At 41.3% G+C, this 21,201-nt stretch overlaps 1 protein-coding gene across 1 annotated transcript in view; it reads left to right on the forward strand.

The window, feature by feature from the left end:
- The window catches only part of LOC124009992 (vasoactive intestinal polypeptide receptor-like), a 135,548-nt gene that overhangs the window by 77,483 nt on the left and 36,864 nt on the right, over positions 1-21,201 (forward strand). The window contains exons 4-5 of the mRNA XM_046322284.1: positions 5,222-5,334; positions 8,522-8,619. Coding sequence (XP_046178240.1) covers positions 5,222-5,334; positions 8,522-8,619 — 211 coding nt within the window. The remainder of the gene's footprint in view (positions 1-5,221; positions 5,335-8,521; positions 8,620-21,201) is intronic.

Genomic DNA, 21,201 nt, shown 5'->3' on the forward strand with positions numbered 1-21,201 from the left:
GAGAAGGGGATAGAGTGGGGGTAGAGAAGAGGGTAGAGTGGGGGGGTAGAGGGGGGTAGAGAAGAGGGTAGAGAAGGGGATAGAGTGGGGGTTGATAAGAGGGTAGAGTGGGGGTAGAGGGGGTAGAGAAGAGGGTAGAGTGGGGGTAGAGAAGGGGATAGAGTGGGGGTAGAGAAGAGGGTAGAGTGGGGTAGAGAAGAGGGTAGAGTGGGGGTAGAGAAGGGGTAGAGAAGGGGTAGAGGGGGTAGAGAAGAGGGTAGAGTGGGGGTAGAGAAGAGGGTAGAGAAGAGGGTAGAGTGGGGGTAGAGGAGGGGTAGAGGGGGGTAGAGAAGGGGATAGAGTGGGGGTAGAGAAGGGGATAGAGTGGGGGTAGAGAAGGGGATAGAGTGGGGGTAGAGGGGGGTAGAGGGGGTAGGGAAGAGGGTAGAGAAGGGGGTAGAGTGGGGGAATAAGATTAGGGGTAGAGTGGAGGAAGAAGATTAGGGGTAGAGTGGGGGGAGAAGATTAGGGGGTAGAAGATTAGGGGGTAGTAGAAGATTGGGGGTAGAGTGGGGGTAGAAGATTAGGGGTAGAGTGGGGGAATAAGATTAGGGGGTCTTCTGGGGGTAGAAGATTAGGGGGTAGTGGGGGTAGCACAAAAGATAGCATAATAGAGAAAAAGCTTAACCAAAATCATTTTGAAAACAAATGTCAGAGTTGGGCTCTGTTGAACTACTGTATTTTAACTTGATTGAGCTGAACATATGAAAACGTAATGTTTTGGTTTTGGAGATCACCTGTAAATGACTGTACCTTCTGTTACCTACACTTTAAAATAAAAATACCGTTAATGACATTGCATTGTGGGAAAACAAATGTAATGGCCGGGAAATATTTGATGTATTTAGGACATGGCAACAAAGTCATGCAACATAAAACACGGTAGTGCTTCAGTATTTCTGAATATTCAAATAGAATGCCATACAAAGCCCAAGCTCATCCGCGGCAGCGTGGCCTAGTGGTTAGAGTGTAGAGGCGGCAGGGTAGCCTAGTGGTTAGAGTGTAGAGGAGGCAGGTAGCCTAGTGGTTAGAGTGTAGAGGCGGCAGGGTAGCCTAGTGGTTAGAGTGTAGAGGCGGCAGGGTAGCCTAGTGGTTAGAGTGTAGAGGCGGCAGGGTAGCCTAGTGGTTAGAGAGTTGGACTAGTAACCACTAGGCTACCCTATTAAAGCAAACATATATCATTAGGGAAAGGCACATCAACCAAATAAATCATCATCAATTGTGGTTAGAGCTACATGTAGAACACTGGCCCCTTGGAGGGTGAGCCTCAGTGGTTAGACAATAGAGAAATTGGATTACTAACAACATTGGTAACCGTAAAACCACCATGTATGCAATTGTAATCACATGACTGTAATACAGGTAGATTGTTTAACAACTGTTTTTCACATCTGTGTTTTGATTGATTAATCTCATGCTACACAAAGATCAATAACTAAATGGCATATATTATTATTATTTATTATTATATAAGAGGTTCAGACCACTGTATAAGAGTTTCAGACCACTGTATAAGAGGTTCAGACCACTGTATAAGAGTTTCAGACCACTGTATAAGAGGTTCAGACCACTGTATAAGAGGTTCAGACCACTGTATAAGAGTTTCAGACCACTGTATAAGAGTTTCAGACCACTGTATAAGAGTTTCAGACCACTGTATAAGAGGTTCAGACCACTGTATAAGAGGTTCAGACCACTGTATAAGAGGTTCAGACCACTGTATAAGGTTTTCAGACCACTGTATAAGAGTTTCAGACCACTGTATAAGAGGTTCAGACCACTGTATAAGAGGTTCAGACCACTGTATAAGAGGTTCAGACCACTGTATAAGAGGTTCAGACCACTGTATAAGAGGTTCAGACCACTGTATAAGAGTAAAACTATAAGGTCTTATGAAATACGTATTGTGTTAAAGCAGTGATTGTCACGCCTTGGTCTTAGTATTTTGTGTTTTCGTTATTTATTTGGTCAGGCCAGGGTGTGACATGGGTTTATTTTGTGGTGTGTTTTTGTATTGGGGTTTAGTAGGTATTGGGATTGCGGCTGAGTAGGGGAGTCTAGATTAGGATCGGCTGCCTGAGGCGGTTCTCAATCAGAGTCAGGTGATTCTCGTTGTCTCTGATTGGGAACCATATTTAGGTAGCCTGGGTTTCACTGTGTATTTCGTGGGTGTTTGTTCCTGTCTCTGTGTTTGTTTTCACTAAATAGGCTGTATAGGTTTTCGCGTTCCGTTTGTTGTTTTTGTGTATTTAGTTTATTTCATGTATCGTCATTATTTGTATTAAAGAACATGAGTAACCACCACGCCACATTTTGGTCCGACTCTCTTTCGACAGACGAACGCCGTTACAGAATCACCCACCACAACAGGACCAAGCAGTGTGGTAACAGGCAGCGACAGCAGGAGCAGCGAAAAGAGGAATGGACATGGGAGGATGAATTGTTCGGAGAAGGACCCTGGGATCAGCCTGGAGAATATCGCCGCCCCAAAGAAGAACTGGAGGCGGTCAGAGCTGAGAGACGCTGGTATGAGGAGAAACAACAGCGGCAGCAGGAGCAACAATATCGGGACTACACTACTTGGGAGGAAATAGACAGGTGGGCGTTCGACCCAGGGAGAGTACCGGAGCCCGCCTGGGATTCGCTGGAGCAGTGCGAAGAGGGTTATAGAAGAATGGAGTTGGAGAGACAAGCACGACGGCGCAAAAGGAAACCCAAGAGTCAGCCCCAAAAATGTATTGGGGTGGGGCTCAGGGAGAGTGTGGCAGAGTCAGGAGTCAGACCTGAGCCAACTCTCCCTGTTGATCGTGAGGAGCCAAGGTGGAGACCAGAACCAGAGCCGGTGTTAGAGGTGAGCAAAGTAGAGACTGTGAAGGAGTTAATGGGGAAAGTGGAGGAGAGAGTAATGAGGGAGTTGCTAGTATGGTGCTTTAGTTCCGATATTTTCCGACGGAGCGTGTCGGGGATTTAATGGCACCTGGGTCAGTGCTCCATACTCGTCCTGAGGTGCGTGTTAGTCGGCTGGTGAAAATTGTGCCAGCCTCACGCATTAGGCCTCCTGTGTACCTACCTAGCCTCGCACGTCCTGTGCCAGCCCTGCTCTCAGGCTCTCCAGTACACCTTCACAGTCCGGTCCATCCTGTGCCACCTTCACACACCAGTCCTCCGGTGGCAGCTCCCCGCACCAGGCTTCCTGTGCGTGTCCTCGGTCCAGTACCACCAGTTCCAGCACCACGCACCAGGCCTTCAGTGCGCCTCGCCTGTTCAGCGCAGCCAGAGCCTTTCTCCTCTCCAGTGCTGTCAGAGTCTCCCACCTGTTTAGCGCTGCCGGAGTCTCCCGCCTGTTTAGCGCAGCCAGAGCATTCCTTCTCTCTAGCGCTGTCGGAGCCTCCCGCCTGTTTAGCGCAGCCAGAGCTTTCCTCCTCTCCTGCGCTGCCGGAGTCTCCCGCCTGTTCAGCGCTTCCAGAGCCTTCCTCCTCTACAGCGCTGCCGGAGCCTCCTGCATGTTCAGCGCAGCCTGAGCTGCCAGTCTGCATGGAGCAGCCTGAGCTGTCAGACTGCATGGAGCAGCCAGAGCTGCCAGTTTGCATGGAGCAGCCTGAGCTGCCAGTTTGCATGGAGCAGCCAGAGCTGCCAGTCTGCACAAAGCTGCCAGTCTGCATGGAGCAGCCAGAGCTGCCAGTTTGCATGGAGCAGCCTGAGCTGCCAGTTTGCATGGAGCAGCCAGAGCTGCCAGTCTGCACAAAGCTGCCAGTCTGCATGGAGAAGCCAGAGCTGCCAGCCTGCATGGAGCAGCCAGAGCTGCCAGTTTGCATGGAGCAGCCAGAGCTGCCAGTCTGCATAGAGCTGCCAGTCTGCATGGAGCAGCCAAAGCTGCCAGTCTGCATGGAGCAGCCAGAGCTGCCAGTTTGCATGGAGCATCCAGAGCTGCCAGTCTGCACAAAGCCGCCAGTCAGCCAGTCTCTTCCAGATCTGCCAGTCAACCAGACTCTTCCAGATCCGCCAGCCAGCCAGGATCTGCCGGAGCCAACTACCTGCCTGAGCTTCCTCTCAGTACTGGGCTTCCTCTCAGTAGTGGGCTTCCCCTCAGTCCAGTGGGGTCCTTGGTGAGGGTTATTAGGCCGTTACAGTGATATTCAATGTCAGGGGAGGAACTGCAGTGAGGTCGCCAAAATAAATGTAAAAATGTTTTCTTTGGGGGGGAGGAGACAAAATAAAATAAGAGTATAAATTATTGTATGGGAAAGGGAAAGGGGGAGGCCTAGTCAGTTGTACAGCTGAACGCATTCAACTGAAATGTATATTCCGCGTCTAAGCCAACCCCTCTGAATCAGAGAGGGGGGGGGGCTGCCTTATTCGACATGCACATCATTGGCGCCTGGGGAACAGTGGGTTAACTACCTATTCAGGGGAAGAACAACAGATTTTTACCTTGTCAGTTTGGGGATTCGGGACAATACACAAAAGTTTTAGAGAAAGATCATTTTAAAAAAATATATTATTTCATTGAGTACGTTTATTTATTGGTTTCTTGAATTTTGGTAAGAGATGAAAATGTAATTCATTGAAGGTTATTTGTTGATGTAAAAATAGAAAGGCTGTGTCATTAGATTTGGGGTGGGGTCCCGATAAATTCTGCCATAATTTAATTTGAATGACAACCTATTCTCTTACAATCTCACTTGGCCACAAGACTGAACAAGGATGAATGCAACAGCTATGTCTCTGTCACTAACAAAAACAGTCATGGATGGTAACTCTACAATTCATTTTAAAGGCAAGGCACTGGGAAATATGCAAATAAGTCTCTACAGGAACAGTATGTTACTGTAAAATGACTACAGTAGCATTATTGGTACTGTAAATAAATTACAGTAACAATATTGAATACCTGTCCTCTCTGTCGTCTAGGTAACCTGTTATAACTGTCCGCTCTGTTGTCTAGGTAACCTTTCCACCTGTCCTCTTTGTCATCTAGGTAACCTGTTACACCTGTCCTCTCTGTCATCTAGGTAACCTGTTACACATGTCCTCTTTGTCGTCTAGGTAACCTGTTACACCTGTCCTCTCTGTCATCTAGGTAACCTGTTACACCTGTCCTCTCTGTCATCTAGGTAACCTGTTACACCTGTCCCCTTTGTCGTCTAGGTAACCTGTTTCACCTGTCCTCTCTGTCATCTAGGTAACCTGTCGAAGACCTGCACCAGTGATGGCTGGTCTGAGGTTACCCCTGCTTCCTATGCACTGAATTGTGGGTACAACGCCAATGTCACCAAAGTTGATGATGATGACAAGGTAGGTATGGCAACCCGTGTCTTTTTACAGATCCATCAATACATTTCTAATCATTATTGACCAACGTTCATAAATCAGTGACCTTTGTATTTGTGTAACGGTGATAACAAGACAATGGCTTTTTACTTTATGTTAAAAAAGTGTTTTGGTCCCCGAGCTAATGCCCAGGCTTCAGCTCAGCGGGCTAAAATGGTCTGGTGGTGCACAGACAGCCTGGATTCAAACTGAGTCGGCCACATGGAGCTACAATACCAACAGACTTGACATGTTGCTCCCTGGAGTAAAGGAGCATGTTTGAAGGCTACATTTGAAATGCCACTCAATTCCCACTACAGTATGGAATAGGGTGACCTATGGGCCTGGTCTAAAGTAGTGGACTACAGTATGGAATAGGGTGCCCTATGGGCCTGGTCTAAAGTAGTGGACTACAGTATGGAATAGGGTGACCTATGGGCCTGGTCTAAAGTAGTGGACTACAGTATGGAATAGGGTGCCCTATGGGCCTGGTCTAAAGTAGTGGACTACAGTATGGAATAGGGTGCCCTATGGGCCTGGTCTAAAGTAGTGGACTACAGTATGGAATAGGGTGCCCTATGGGCCTGGTCTAAAGTAGTGGACTACAGTATGGAATAGGGTGCCCTATGGGCCTGGTCTAAAGTAGTGGACTACAGTATGGAATATGGTGCCCTATGGGCCTGGTCTAAAGTAGTGGACTACAGTATGGAATAGGGTGCCCTATGGGCCTGGTCTAAAGTAGTGGACTACAGTATGGAATAGGGTGCCCTATGGACCTGGTCTAAAGTAGTGGACTACAGTATGGAATAGGGTGCCCTATGGGCCTGGTCTAAAGTAGTGGACTACAGTATGGAATAGGGTACCATTATTAGGGCCTTGTGTTTTCCACAATCATATGATGTAACTAGAATGTATCCTGTATTTTAAGCCTTGTCCAGAAATTAGAATTACATCAGAAAGAAAGTAATTGTCGGAGGATAGTGCTCGACCATTATAGATTTGCCAATGTGTTAAATCTAGAATTTCGGACTCCCGAGTGGCACAGCGGTCTAAGAGGCACTCCATCTCAGTGCTAGAGGTGCACAATTGGCCCAGCGTCGTCCGGGTTTGCAATTGGCCCAGCGTCGTCCGGGTTTGCAATTGGCCCAGCGTCGTCCGGGTTTGCAATTGGCCCAGCGTCGTCCGGGTTTGCAATTGGCCCAGCGTCGTCCGGGTTTGCAATTGGCCCAGCGTCGTCCGGGTTTTTAATTGGCCCAGCGTCGTCCGGGTTTGCAATTGGCCCAGCGTCGTCCGGGTTTGCAATTGGCCCAGCGTCGTCCGGGTTTGCAATTGGCCCAGCGTCGTCCGGGTTTGCAATTGGCCCAGCGTCGTAAGAATTTGTTCTTACTTGACTTGCCTAGTTAAATAAAGGTTAAATACAAATTAACATAAATCATCTTATTGTTAGAATAAAACTTCATTAATAAAACTTGATTCTTGAAGAATATAACTTGATTCTTGAAGAATATAACTTGATTCTTGAAGAATAAAACTTGATTCTTGAAGAATATAACTTGATTCTTGAAGAATAAAACTTGATTCTTGAATCAAATCAAATCAAATCAAATCAAATTTATTTATATAGCCCTTCGTACATCAGCTGATATCTCAAAGTGCTGTACAGAAACCCAGCCTAAAACCCCAAACAGCAAACAATGCAGGTGTAAAAGCACGGTGGCTAGGAAAAACTCCCTAGAAAGGCCAAAACCTAGGAAGAAACCTAGAGAGGAACCGGGCTATGTGGGGTGGCCAGTCCTCTTCTGGCTGTGCCGGGTAGAGATTATAACAGAACATGACCAAGATGTTCAAATGTTCATAAATGACCAGCATGGTCAAATAATAATAAGGCAGAACAGTTGAAACTGGAGCAGCAGCACAGTCAGGTGGACTGGGGACAGCAAGGAGCCATCATGTCAGGTAGTCCTGGGGCACGGTCCTAGGGCTCAGGTCCTCCGAGAGAGAGAAAGAAAGAGAGAATTAGAGAGAGCATATGTGGGGTGGCCAGTCCTCTTCTGGCTGTGCCGGGTGGAGATTATAACAGAACGTGGCCAAGATGTTCAAATGTTCATAAATGACCAGCATGGTTGAATAATAGTAAGGCAGAACAGTTGAAACTGGAGCAGGAGCATGGCCAGGTGGACTGGGGACAGCAAGGAGTCCTCATGTCAGGTAGTCCTGGGACATGGTCCTAGGGCCCAGGCCAGTTGAAACTGGAGCAGCAGCATGGCCAGGTGGACTGGGGACAGCAAGGAGTCATCATGTCAGGTAGTCCTGGGGCATGGTTCTAGGGCTCAGGTCCTCCGAGAGAGAGAAAGAAAGAGAGAAGGAGAGAATTAGAGAACGCACACTTAGATTTACACAGGACACCGAATAGGACAGGAGAAGTACTCCAGATAAACAAACTGACCCTAGCCCCCCGACACATAAACTACTGCAGCATAAATACTGGAGGCTGAGACAGGAGGGGTCAGGAGACACTGTGGCCCCATCCGAGGACACCCCCGGACAGGGCCAAACAGGAAGGATATAACCCCACCCACTTTGCCAAAGCACAGCCCCCACACCACTAGAGGGAAATCTTCAACCACCAACTTACCATCCTGAGACAAGGCCGAGTATAGCCCACAAAGATCTCCGAAGAATATAACTTGATTCTTGAAGAATATAACTTGATTCTTGAAGAATATAACTTGATTCTTGAAGAATATAACTTGATTCTTGAAGAATATAACTTGATTCTTGAAGAATATAACTTGATTCTTGAAGAATATAACTTGATTCTTGAAGAATATAACTTGATTCTTGAAGAATATAACTTGATTCTTGAAGAATAAAACTTGATTCTTGAAGAATATGAGCTTAGTTCAACTGTTGTACCCCATCAGAACCTAAAATATAAACTTGTCGATAAAAATAGATCATTTTATACTGTATGACCATGGGTGGTCAGTCTTTGCATCCATAGCTCTGTCTATGAATTTAAGAGTGGTTACTTTTCTCCAGGCCCATCTTTCAGCTTTTTACCAAAACAGAGGTGGGTTGGCCCTCTTTGTTATTGTTTATTTATTTGTTTAGCTTTGAACTGTGTGAGCAGTAACATGTTTTAATGTGTCTACTTGTGTGTTTCTCTCAGGAGGAGTTCTACTGGGCAGTGAAAGTAGGCTACACTATCGGACACAGTCTCTCTCTCATCTCCCTCACTATCGCTATCGTCCTACTCTGCACTTTTAGGTAGGATTCTTTACTGTGCTTACATCACCAGCTGCTCGAAAGCTTATCGAGAACAGCGTGGGGGTGTTTACTTATGGAACAACAAAGACTCTAAGGATGTTTTTCCTCTGCATATTTTAGTCACGGTGGTTTGCGATTTAAGAGTAATGTTTTTCTTTTAAATCTGTACTATTTTTAAAACATGTATAGTATTGCCTATCAATGTGCTGTCAATACCTTTTCGTAAAATTCTTCCTTTAAAAAAAAGAGTATCTGATGACATTAACGTGGTGAGAGATGAACATCAATTTCTCTGGTCTCTACTGTTGAAGTCATGACGCAAGTGGCGCTGTGCTGTCGAATCCTCCCGTGTTTCTAGTTTAGTGGCGCTGTGCTGTCGAATCCTCTCATGTTTCTAGTTTAGTGGCGCTGTGCTGTCAAATCCTCCCACATGTTTCTAGTTTAGTGGCGCTGTGCTGTCAAATCCTCTCATGTTTCTAGTTTAGTGGCTTAATGCTGTCAAATCCTCCCATGTTTCTAGTTTAGTGGCGCAATGCAGTCTAATCCTCCCACATGTTTCTAGTTTAGTGGCGCAATGCAGTCTAATCCTCCCACATGTTTCTAGTTTAGTGTTGCTATGCTGTCAAATCCTCCCTCATGTTTGTAGTTTAGTGGCGCAATGCTGTCAAATCCTCCCATGTTTCTAGTTTAGTGGCACAATGCAGTCTAATCCTCCCACATGTTTCTAGTTTAGTGGCACTGTGCTGTCAAATCCTCCCATGTTTCTAGTTTAGTGGCGCTGTGCTGTCAAATCCTCCCATGTTTCTAGTTTAGTGGCTTAATGCTGTCAAATCCTCCCATGTTTCTAGTTTAGTGGCTTAATGCTGTCAAATCCTCCCATGTTTCTAGTTTAGTGGCTTAATGCTGTCAAATCCTCCCTCATGTTTCTAGTTTAGTGGCGCAATGCAGTCTAATCCTCCCACATGTTTCTAGTTTAGTGTTGCTATGCTGTCAAATCCTCCCTCATGTTTGTATTTTAATGGCACAATGCTGTCAAATCCTCCCATGTTTCTAGTTTAGTGGCACTATGCTGTCAAATCCTCCCATGTTTCTAGTTTAGTGGCGCAATGCTGTCAAATCCTCCCATGTTTCTAGTTTAGTGGCGCAATGCTATCAAATCCTCCCACATGTTTCTAGTTTGACCAGCTGTTTTTGAATTCGGTTGTCATATTGGCAGGTTTGCTAGCACAAACTATTTTGCTAGCTTCTAGCTTAGTGTTTTGATATGCAATGCGATCTCCTCTCAATGACCAGTGTTTGTATTTTGTATTTATTATGGCTATTCAACTTTTAAAACATTACAATACATTCACAACATATTTCCCAACACATTGAGTGTGTGTCCTCAGGCCCCTACTCTACTAGCATTATAATAAGTTGTGTGTCCTCAGGCCCCTACTCTACTAGCATTATAATAAGTTGTGTGTCCTCAGGCCCCTACTCTACTGGCATTATAATAAGTTGTGTGTCCTCAGGCCCCTACTCTACTGGCATTATAATAAGTTGTGTGTCCTCAGGCCCCTACTCTACTGGCATTATAATAAGTTGTGTGTCCTCAGGCCCCTAATCTACTGGCATTATAATAAGTTGTGTGTCCTCAGGCCCCTACTCTACTGGCATTATAATAAGTTGTGTGTCCTCAGGCCCCTACTCTACTGGCATTATAATAAGTTGTGTGTCCTCAGGCCCCTACTCTACTGGCATTATAATAAGTTGTGTGTCCTCAGGCCCCTACTCTACTGGCATTATAATAAGTTGTGTGTCCTCAGGCCCCTACTCTACTGGCATTATAATAAGTTGTGTGTCCTCAGGCCCCTACTCTACTGGCATTATAATAAGTTGTGTGTCCTCAGGCCCCTAATCTACTGGCATTATAATAAGTTGTGTGTCCTCAGGCCCCTACTCTACTGGCATTATAATAAGTTGTGTGTCCTCAGGCCCCTACTCTACTGGCATTATAATAAGTTGTGTGTCCTCAGGCCCCTACTCTACTGGCATTATAATAAGTTGTGTGTCCTCAGGCCCCTACTCTACTGGCATTATAATAAGTTGTGTGTCCTCAGGCCCCTACTCTACTGGCATTATAATAAGTTGTGTGTCCTCAGGCCCCTACTCTACTGGCATTATAATAAGTTGTGTGTCCTCAGGCCCCTACTCTACTGGCATTATAATAAGTTGTGTGTCCTCAGGCCCCTAATCTACTGGCATTATAATAAGTTGTGTGTCCTCAGGCCCCTACTCTACTGGCATTATAATAAGTTGTGTGTCCTCAGGCCCCTACTCTACTGGCATTATAATAAGTTGTGTGTCCTCAGGCCCCTACTCTACTGGCATTATAATAAGTTGTGTGTCCTCAGGCCCCTACTCTACTGGCATTATAATAAGTTGTGTGTCCTCAGGCCCCTACTCTACTGGCATTATAATAAGTTGTGTGTCCTCAGGCCCCTACTCTACTGGCATTATAATAAGTTGTGTGTCCTCAGGCCCCTAATCTACTAGCATTATAATAAGTTGTGTGTCCTCAGGCCCCTACTCTACTGGCATTATAATAAGTTGTGTGTCCTCAGGCCCCTACTCTACTGGCATTATAATAAGTTGTGTGTCCTCAGGCCCCTACTCTACTGGCATTATAATAAGTTGTGTGTCCTCAGGCCCCTACTCTACTGGCATTATAATAAGTTGTGTGTCCTCAGGCCCCTAATCTACTGGCATTATAATAAGTTGTGTGTCCTCAGGCCCCTAATCTACTGGCATTATAATAAGTTGTGTGTCCTCAGGCCCCTAATCTACTGGCATTATAATAAGTTGTGTGTCCTCAGGCCCCTACTCTACTGGCATTATAATAAGTTGTGTGTCCTCAGGCCCCTAATCTACTGGCATTATAATAAGTTGTGTGTCCTCAGGCCCCTACTCTACTGGCATTATAATAAGTTGTGTGCCCTCAGGCCCCTACTCTACTGGCATTATAATAAGTTGTGTGTCCTCAGGCCCCTAATCTACTGGCATTATAATAAGTTGTGTGTCCTCAGGCCCCTACTCTACTGGCATTATAATAAGTTGTGTGTCCTCAGGCCCCTACTCTACTGGCATTATAATAAATTGTGTGTCCTCAGGCCCCTACTCTACTGGCATTATAATAAGTTGTGTGTCCTCAGGCCCCTAATCTACTGGCATTATAATAAATTGTGTGTCCTCAGGCCCCTAATCTACTGGCATTATAATAAGTTGTGTGTCCTCAGGCCCCTAATCTACTGGCATTATAATAAGTTGTGTGTCCTCAGGCCCCTACTCTACTGGCATTATAATAAGTTGTGTGTCCTCAGGCCCCTACTCTACTGGCATTATAATAAGTTGTGTGTCCTCAGGCCCCTAATCTACTGGCATTATAATAAGTTGTGTGTCCTCAGGCCCCTAATCTACTGGCATTATAATACGTTGTGTGTCCTCAGGCCCCTAATCTACTGGCATTATAATAAATTGTGTGTCCTCAGGCCCCTAATCTACTAGCATTATAATAAGTGTAGAAGAGTGAGGTGGAAAGGTGAAGAGAAGGAAAGGAAGACGTGTGAAGAAAAGAGGAAGAGAAAGATTGGAGGAGAAGAAAAAGTTGAGAGTAAGAAGAGTGACACAAGGAGAGTGAAGAAGAGCAGACAGAGGAGATACAATGACTCTTTCCAAGAAACGGAAATGCACTTTATGAAAATCATGATGAGAGAATCTCCATTTATACGCTCAGGTCAAGACGATAGAATGGTTCACTGCACTCTTTGTAATTCCTCTCTTTCAATTGGCTGCCGGAGAAGAACAGCAGTGGTAGAACATCAGCAGACGAAAAAGCTTAAAGCCTCTCTGATTGGCCGTGTTGGTTTGCCCTCTGTCACCACATTCTTCAAGAAGGTAGAGCCTTCCCAAGAACAATATGATTTAGCTCTGCAGGAGGGTGTCTTTGCATAGCACACTATGTGACACAATCATAGTTACACATCTATGGACTGCACAGCACAACTGACACGGAAGCTTTATGAGCCGAAGTTTACATGTGCTAGGACAAAATGTGACGCCATAGTGAGTAACGTGTTAGCATCACGTGCTAGGACAAAATGTGATGCCATAGTGAGTAACGTGTTAGCATCACGTGCTAGGACAAAATGTGAAGCCATAGTGAGTAACGTGTTAGCATCATGTGCTAGGACAAAATGTGATGCCATAGTGAGTAACGTGTTAGCATCATGTGCTAGGACAAAATGTGATGCCATAGTGAGTACGTGTTGTGATGCATTGAGTAACGTGCATCATGGACAAAATGTGATGCCATAGTGAGTACGTGTTAGCATCACGTGCTAGGACAAAATGTGACGCCATAGTGAGTAACGTGTTAGCATCACGTGCTAGGACAAAATGTGACGCCATAGTGAGTAAAGTGTTAGCATCACGTGCTAGGACAAAATGTGACGCCATAGTGAGTAAAGTGTTAGCATCACGTGCTAGGACAAAATGTGATGCCATAGTGAGTAACGTGTTAGCACCATGGCCAACTACTTTGGTAACACAGGACCTAGACCAGGTTGAATTTGTGTCCCTGTACATTGATGTGTCCAATCATGGACATGTAAAGCTGCTGCCAATAGTAGTCAGATATTGTAAGATATATGGTGGCAACACATCTGTGGAAACAAAACTGCTTGATTTAGTTGAATTGAAAGGAGAAACAGCAGAGGAGATTGCAGCTGAGGTGCTGGTGGTCATCCAAAAATGTAACCTGGAAAACGTTCTCTGCCGACAACACAAATACCAACTTTGGAGGACTGAATAGGCTGGGGAGGGTCAATGTCCATACCAGCATACAAAATGCTCAGCAGTGGGAGGTGATTGGCTTGTCCTGCCCACATCATTCATAACACGGCCAGAACAGCTTTGGGTATGATTTCTCTTGATGTTGAGTACCTGCTCACAAAGATATTTGGATATTTTCACCGTCAGAGTAGAAAGACTGAAGGGCTTTGTGAGTTTGTTGGCCAGGAGTACCATAACATTTGAGGACACAGTAATGTTCGCTGGCTGTCCCTGCTCCCTGCTCTAGAAAGAGTGTTGAAAAGGTGCCATTTGAAATCCTTTTTTCTTTCTGCCCTGTTGTCCTGTTGTCCTGCGAGCAATGTTGGAAGATCCACTGACTGAACTTTGGCTGGCCTTTGTCCATGGAAACCTGACCGTATTCAGTGACATGATCAATATGCTTGAATGCCAGGACCGCTGTGCTGTGGAGTCCACTGCAATTCTGAGAAACGTTGAGGCAGAATTGACTGCAAGACGTGATGACAACTTCATTCCCGTTTTGGTCAGAGGACTTCTGAGAGAACTGGAGGACAATGGAGTCATGTCTAAAGAGAGCTTTCTCAAAACATCCCAATCGTTCTTCACTACGGCTGTGAACTACTTGCAAGCATTGGGGAAAGGACACAGATCATCTAAAAGATTCACATGGTCTCCTTTTAAAAAGGCAACCTCTGTGTGAAGGCAGCAGGCACACTGCAGGAAAAAAGCCCCAATGTGACCATCAATGAGGATGCATTGTGTGACGAGGTTACTGGCCTGCAAGAGTTTCTAAAGGGGGATCGCATGAAGAATGGAAAACATCTTAGACACCGTTTAGTCAGAGATGGAGCACGGTGGTTACCCACTTCAAAGAGAACGACATCCCACACACTAACCTGGCTAGATTAGCGTCTGTTGTCATGTGCTTACCTGGAAGTAATGCACCAGTCGAGAGAGTGTTCTCCCAAATGAATGATTTAAGGAGAGCAGCAAGAAATAGGTTCACTGTTCCTACCATCAAGGCCGTGCTTATTGTGAAGACAAACTTCAACCTCCCCTGCCAGGAGTTCATGGAGAAGCTGGCCAAAGACAGAGCAATCCTGAAGAAGATACATTCTTCTGAGAAATATACAGATTAGGGTGGTATAAGTATATTATGTAGTTACCAATCTCATCAGAATCTTATTTCTTTATTATGTTGTTAACTATTTCACATGTACAATTGTCTGTTTTTTTTCAATTTTGCTCAGCTTCTATTCTGCTCCTAGTCTACCCAGACTAGCAGGACCACTGATTGGCTGTTCAGATCAGTTCTACCCAGACTACCAGGACCACTGATTGGCTGTTCAGATCGGACAGTTCTGTCTTGTCTGTAGACTGTAGTAGGACCACAGTGGGCCTGTTAGACTAAATACATGAAACCGAAAATGTCCCCCATTTCTATTTCACAGATAATAACATTGGATGTATTGATATTATATATAATAGATAATAACATTGGATATTTTAATGATATATTGATATTATATATAATAGATAATAACATTGGATATTTTAATGATATATTGACATTATATATAATAGATAATAACATTGGATATTTTAATGATATATTGACATTATATATAATAGATAATAACATTGGATATTTTAATGATATATTGACATTATATATAATAGATAATAACATTGATATTTTAATGATATATTGACATTATATATAATAGATAATAACATTGGATATTTTAATGATATATTGACATTATATATAATAGATAATAACATTGGATATTTTAATGATATATTGACATTATATATAATAGATAATAACATTGGATATTTTAATGATATATTGACATTATATATAATAGATAATAACATTGGATATTTTAATGATATATTGACATTATATATAATAGATAATAACATTGGATATTTTAATGATATATTGACATTATATATAATAGATAATAACATTGATATTTTAATGATATATTGACTTATATATAATAGATAATAACATTGGATATTTTAATGATATATTGACATTATATATAATAGATAATAACATTGGATATTTTAATGATATATTGATATTATATATAATAGATAATAACATTGGATATTTTAATGATATATTGACATTATATATAATAGATAATAACATTGGATATTTTAATGATATATTGATATTATATATAATAGATAATAACATTGGATATTTTAATGATATATTGACATTATATATAATAGATAATAACATTGGATATTTTAATGATATATTGACATTATATATAATAGATAATAACATTGGATATTTTAATGATATATTGACATTATATATAATAGATAATAACATTGGATATTTTAATGATATATTGACATTATATATAATAGATAATAACATTGGATATTTTAATGATATATTGACATTATATATAATAGATAATAACATTGGATATTTTAATGATATATTGACATTATATATAATAGATAATAACATTGGATATTTTAATGATATATTGATATTATATATAATAGATAATAACATTGGATATTTTAATGATATATTGACATTATATATAATAGATAATAACATTGGATATTTTAATGATATATTGACATTATATATAATAGATAATAACATTGGATATTTTAATGATATATTGACATTATATATAATAGATAATAACATTGGATATTTTAATGATATATTGACATTATATATAATAGATAATAACATTGTATTTTAATGATATATTGATTTATATATAATGATAATAACATTGGATATTTTAATGATATATTGACATTATATATAATAGATAATAACATTGGATATTTTAATGATATATTGATATTATATATAATAGATAATAACATTGGATATTTTAATGATATATTGACATTATATATAATAGATAATAACATTGGATATTTTAATGATATATTGACATTATATATAATAGATAATAACATTGGATATTTTAATGATATATTGACATTATATATAATAGATAATAACATTGGAAATTTTAATGATATATTGACATTATATATAATAGATAATAACATTGGATATTTTAATGATATATTGACATTATATATAATAGATAATAACATTGGATATTTTAATGATATATTGATATTATATATAATAGATAATAACATTGGATATTTTAATGATATATTGATATTATATATAATAGATAATAACATTGGATATTTTAATGATATATTGATATTATATATAATAGATATAAAACCTCATTCTACCTGGGCCAGTCTAAATAGGGCATCATCAGCTCATTGTCATGAATGTTTTCAAATGACTGTCAATAGAAAACAGCTACATTGCTGTTATTCTGTCTGCAGAGGTCGTGGCTGTATTAACTGTAGCTAGCTAGCTAGGACGCGAGGGATAAGAACATTGCCAGTGAAAACTGCAACAGAACATAAAGAACAAATTATTGGGTCACGTCCATAATGATTGAACTAATTAAACTAACCAATGGGTCACTTCTATAAATATCAAACTGAGTACTGGGTCACGTCTATAAATATCAGAATAATGACTGGGTCAAGTCTATAAATATCAGAATAATGACTGGGTCACGTCTATAGATATCAGAATAATGACTGGGTCACGTCTATAAGTATCAGAATAATGACTGGTTCAATAATGACTGGGTCACGTCTATAAATATCAGAATAATGACTGGGTCACGTCTATAGATATCAGAATAATGACTGGGTCACGTCTATAAATATCAGAATAATGACTGGGTCACGTCTATAAATATCAGAATAATGACTGGGTCACGTCTATAAATATCAGAATAATGACTGGGTCACGTCTATAAATATCAGAATAATGACTGGGTCACGTCTATAGATATCAGAATAATGACTGGGTCACGTCTATAAATATCAGAATAATGACTGGGTCACGTCTATAAATATCAGAATAATGACTGGGTCACGTCTATAAATATCAGAATAATGACTGGGTCACGTCTATAAATATCAGAATAATGACTGGGTCACGTCTATAGATATCAGAATAATGACTGGGTCACGTCTATAAATATCAGAATAATGACTGGGTCACGTCTATAAATATCAGAATAATGACTGGGTCACGTCTATAAGTATCAGAATAATGACTGGGTCACGTCTATAAGTATCAGAATAATGACTGGTTCAATAATGACTGGGTCACGTCTATAAATATCAGAATAATGACTGGGTCACGTCTATAAATATCAGAATAATGACTGGGTCACGTCTATAAATATCAGAATAATGACTGGGTCACGTCTATAAATATCAGAATAATGACTGGGTCACGTCTATAGATATCAGAATAATGACTGGGTCACGTCTATAAATATCAGAATAATGACTGGGTCACGGATATCAGAATAATGACTGGGTCACGTCTATAAATATCAGAATAATGACTGGGTCACGTCTATAGATATCAGAATAATGACTGGGTCACGTCTATAAATATCAGAATAATGACTGGGTCACGTCCATAAATATCAAACTAAGCGAACTGAAGGCTGGGTCACGTCTCTAGCAACCAAAAGATGAGAAAGCATGAATTTCCTTATATAAATGAAACCATCAACAAAGAAATGTTAGTTTTGTTTTCTTTGGCAACTGTGGTATAAATGGGATAAACACCTCCGTTCTCTACATTACTCTGGTATAAATGTGATAAACACCTCCATTCTCTACATTACTGTAGTATAAATGGGATAAACACCTCCGTTCTCTACATTACTGTAGTATAAATGGGATAAACACCTCCGTTCTCTCCATTACTGTGTATAAATGGGATAAACACCTCTGTTCTCTACATTACTCTGGTATAAATGGGATAAACACCTCCATTCTCTACATTACTGTAGTATAAATGGGATAAACACCTCTGTTCTCTACATTACTGTAGTATAAATGGGATAAACACCTCCATTCTCTACATTACTGTAGTATAAATGGGATAAACACCTCTGTTCTCTACATTACTCTGGTATAAATGGGATAAACACCTCCGTTCTCCACATTACTGTGGTATAAATGGGATAAACACCTCCGTTCTCTACATTACTGTGGTATACATGGGATAAACACCTCTGTTCTCTACATTACTGTAGTATAAATGGGATAAACACCTCTGTTCTCTACATTACTGTAGTATAAATGGGATAAACACCTCTGTTCTCTACATTACTGTAGTATAAATGGGATAAACACCTCCATTCTCTACATTACTGTAGTATAAATGGGATAAACACTCCGTTCTCTACATTACTGTAGTATAAATGGGATAAACACCTCCGTTCTCTACATTACTGTAGTATAAATGGGATAAACACCTCCGTTCTCTACATTACTGTAGTATAAATGGGATAAACACCTCAGGTCTCTACATTACTGTGGTATAAGCAGGATAAACACCTCCGTTCTCTACATTACTGTGGTATAAATGGGATAAACACCTCTGTTCTCTACATTACTGTGGTATAAATGGGATAAACACCTCCGTTCTCTACATTACTGTGGTATAAATGGGATAAACACCTCCGTTCTCTACATTACTGTAGTATAAATGGGATAAACACCTCCGTTCTCTACATTACTGTAGTATAAATGGGATAAACACCTCCGTTCTCTACATTACTGTAGTATAAATGGGATAAACACCTCCGTTCTCTACATTACCTTGCATCGTCCATTATTAATGTACAGAATGGGTGCGTTTATCCCTTAGTTATGGCACGTTATGCAGAAGAATCACTTACAGCTAGCTCATTCAAGCTTTGTACCGATACCCCCTGACTCTCCGACACAGGCTGCATTGCACAGTATGTCCTTTCGGTCAGTTTGATGAGGATTTTATGGCATATTCTACAACCCATTTAACACTAAGACACCTGGATAGAACAGGTTTTCTAAATGCCATAATGTGGCGTTGCACCATCTCTCAAACACACTGGAGTGCTTAACAAAAGGACATATCCTGTCATAAACTTCACTACTGTAAGTGATCCTGTGGTACACGCACAAAGACATTCACACACTGAGAGGAAAGGTGAGAGGAGGGGTGAGAGGAAGGGTAAGAGGAAGGGTAAGAGGAGGTGGGGGAGAGGAAGACAGAGAATGACAGAGTTCTGATCATTAATTAAATGTTAAGTGGCCTGGCCAGTAGGCCTTTTAAAGCATCACACACTTCATTTAACTGTGTGTGTGTGTGTGTGTGTGTGTGTGTGTGTGTGTGTGTGTGTGTGTGTGTGTGTGTGTGTGTGTGTGTGTGTGTGTGTGTGTGTGTGTGTGTGTGTGTGTGTGTGTGTGTGTGTGTGTGTGTGTGTGTGTGTGTGTGTGTGTGTGTGTGTGTGTGTGTGTGTGTGTCTCTTGGTAAACAGTGAGTGATGTGTTTACTCCAAGCGGTCTTACGATGCGATGGCAGAGGCCACTAACTAGCATATTTCTGGCCTGAGCAACAGTATGGAGAGTCCGAGCATCACAGGTGTACAGAACACAGTGTTTTTTTTTATATACAGTACACATTGTGACACAATACTCTGACAACAGGGGAAGCTTCCTTGTTTGTCACCACACTATTACACCCACTAGGCTCTGATCGTTTTAACCTCAATCTGATCGTCACTTCTGTTAGAGGCTCTGATCGTTTTAACCTCAATCTGATCGTCACTTCTGTTAGAGGCTCTGATCGTTTTAACCTCGATCTGATCGTCAGTTCTATTAGAGGCTCTGATCGTTTTAACCTCAATCTGATCGTCACTTCTATTAGAGGCTCTGATCGTTTTAACCTCAATCTGATTGTCACTTCTATTAGAGGCTCTGATCGTTTTAACCTCAATCTGATCGTCACTTCTGTTAGAGGCTCTGATCGTTTTAACCTCAATCTGATCGTTACTTCTGTTAGAGGCTCTGATCATTTTAACCTCAATCTGATCGTTACTTCTGTTAGAGGCTCTGATCATTTTAACCTCAATCTGATCGTTACTTCTGTTAGAGGCTCTGATCATTTTAACCTCGATCTGATCGTTACTTCTATTAGAGGCTCTGATCATTTTAACCTCAATCTGATCGTTACTTCTATTAGAGGCTCTGATCATTTTAACCTCAATCTGATTGTCACTTCTATTAGAGGCTCTGATCATTTTAACCTCAATCTGATCGTTACTTCTATTAGAGGCTCTGATCGTTTTAACCTCAATCTGATCGTTACTTCTGTTAGAGGCTCTGATCGTTTTAACCTTAATCTGATCGTTACTTCTGTTAAAGGCTCTGATCATTTTAACTTTTGACTTAAGTTTGGGAAATGTTAGTCACAGTGGTAGTATTTAAGGGGATAAACAGGACAAAGTATCATCAAATGTACAATATAATATAATATAATAAGTGGTTTGGGTAATGTTACTCAGAGGTGGTATTCCATTCGTGTACTACCGAAGACACAAAGAACAGGAGGAGAAGCATCACGGACATGCTGCATTATCAAATAATGCCTTTAATACCTTGGTTTGGGAAATGTTTGGTCACGGTGGTAGTACTATACTGTCCAACCAAGCAAAAATGCAGTAACTGCTCATAGCGTTTAACTGAGAGGAATGGCTTTTTATTTACCTTGGTTTCACACAGTAACTTGCTAACATGACCTCCTATTTTCTCCAAAAAACACAATTCAATAGAGGC

The sequence above is a fragment of the Oncorhynchus gorbuscha genome, linkage group LG22 (genome assembly GCF_021184085.1).
Source record: "Oncorhynchus gorbuscha isolate QuinsamMale2020 ecotype Even-year linkage group LG22, OgorEven_v1.0, whole genome shotgun sequence".
Classification (NCBI taxonomy): domain Eukaryota; kingdom Metazoa; phylum Chordata; class Actinopteri; order Salmoniformes; family Salmonidae; genus Oncorhynchus; species Oncorhynchus gorbuscha.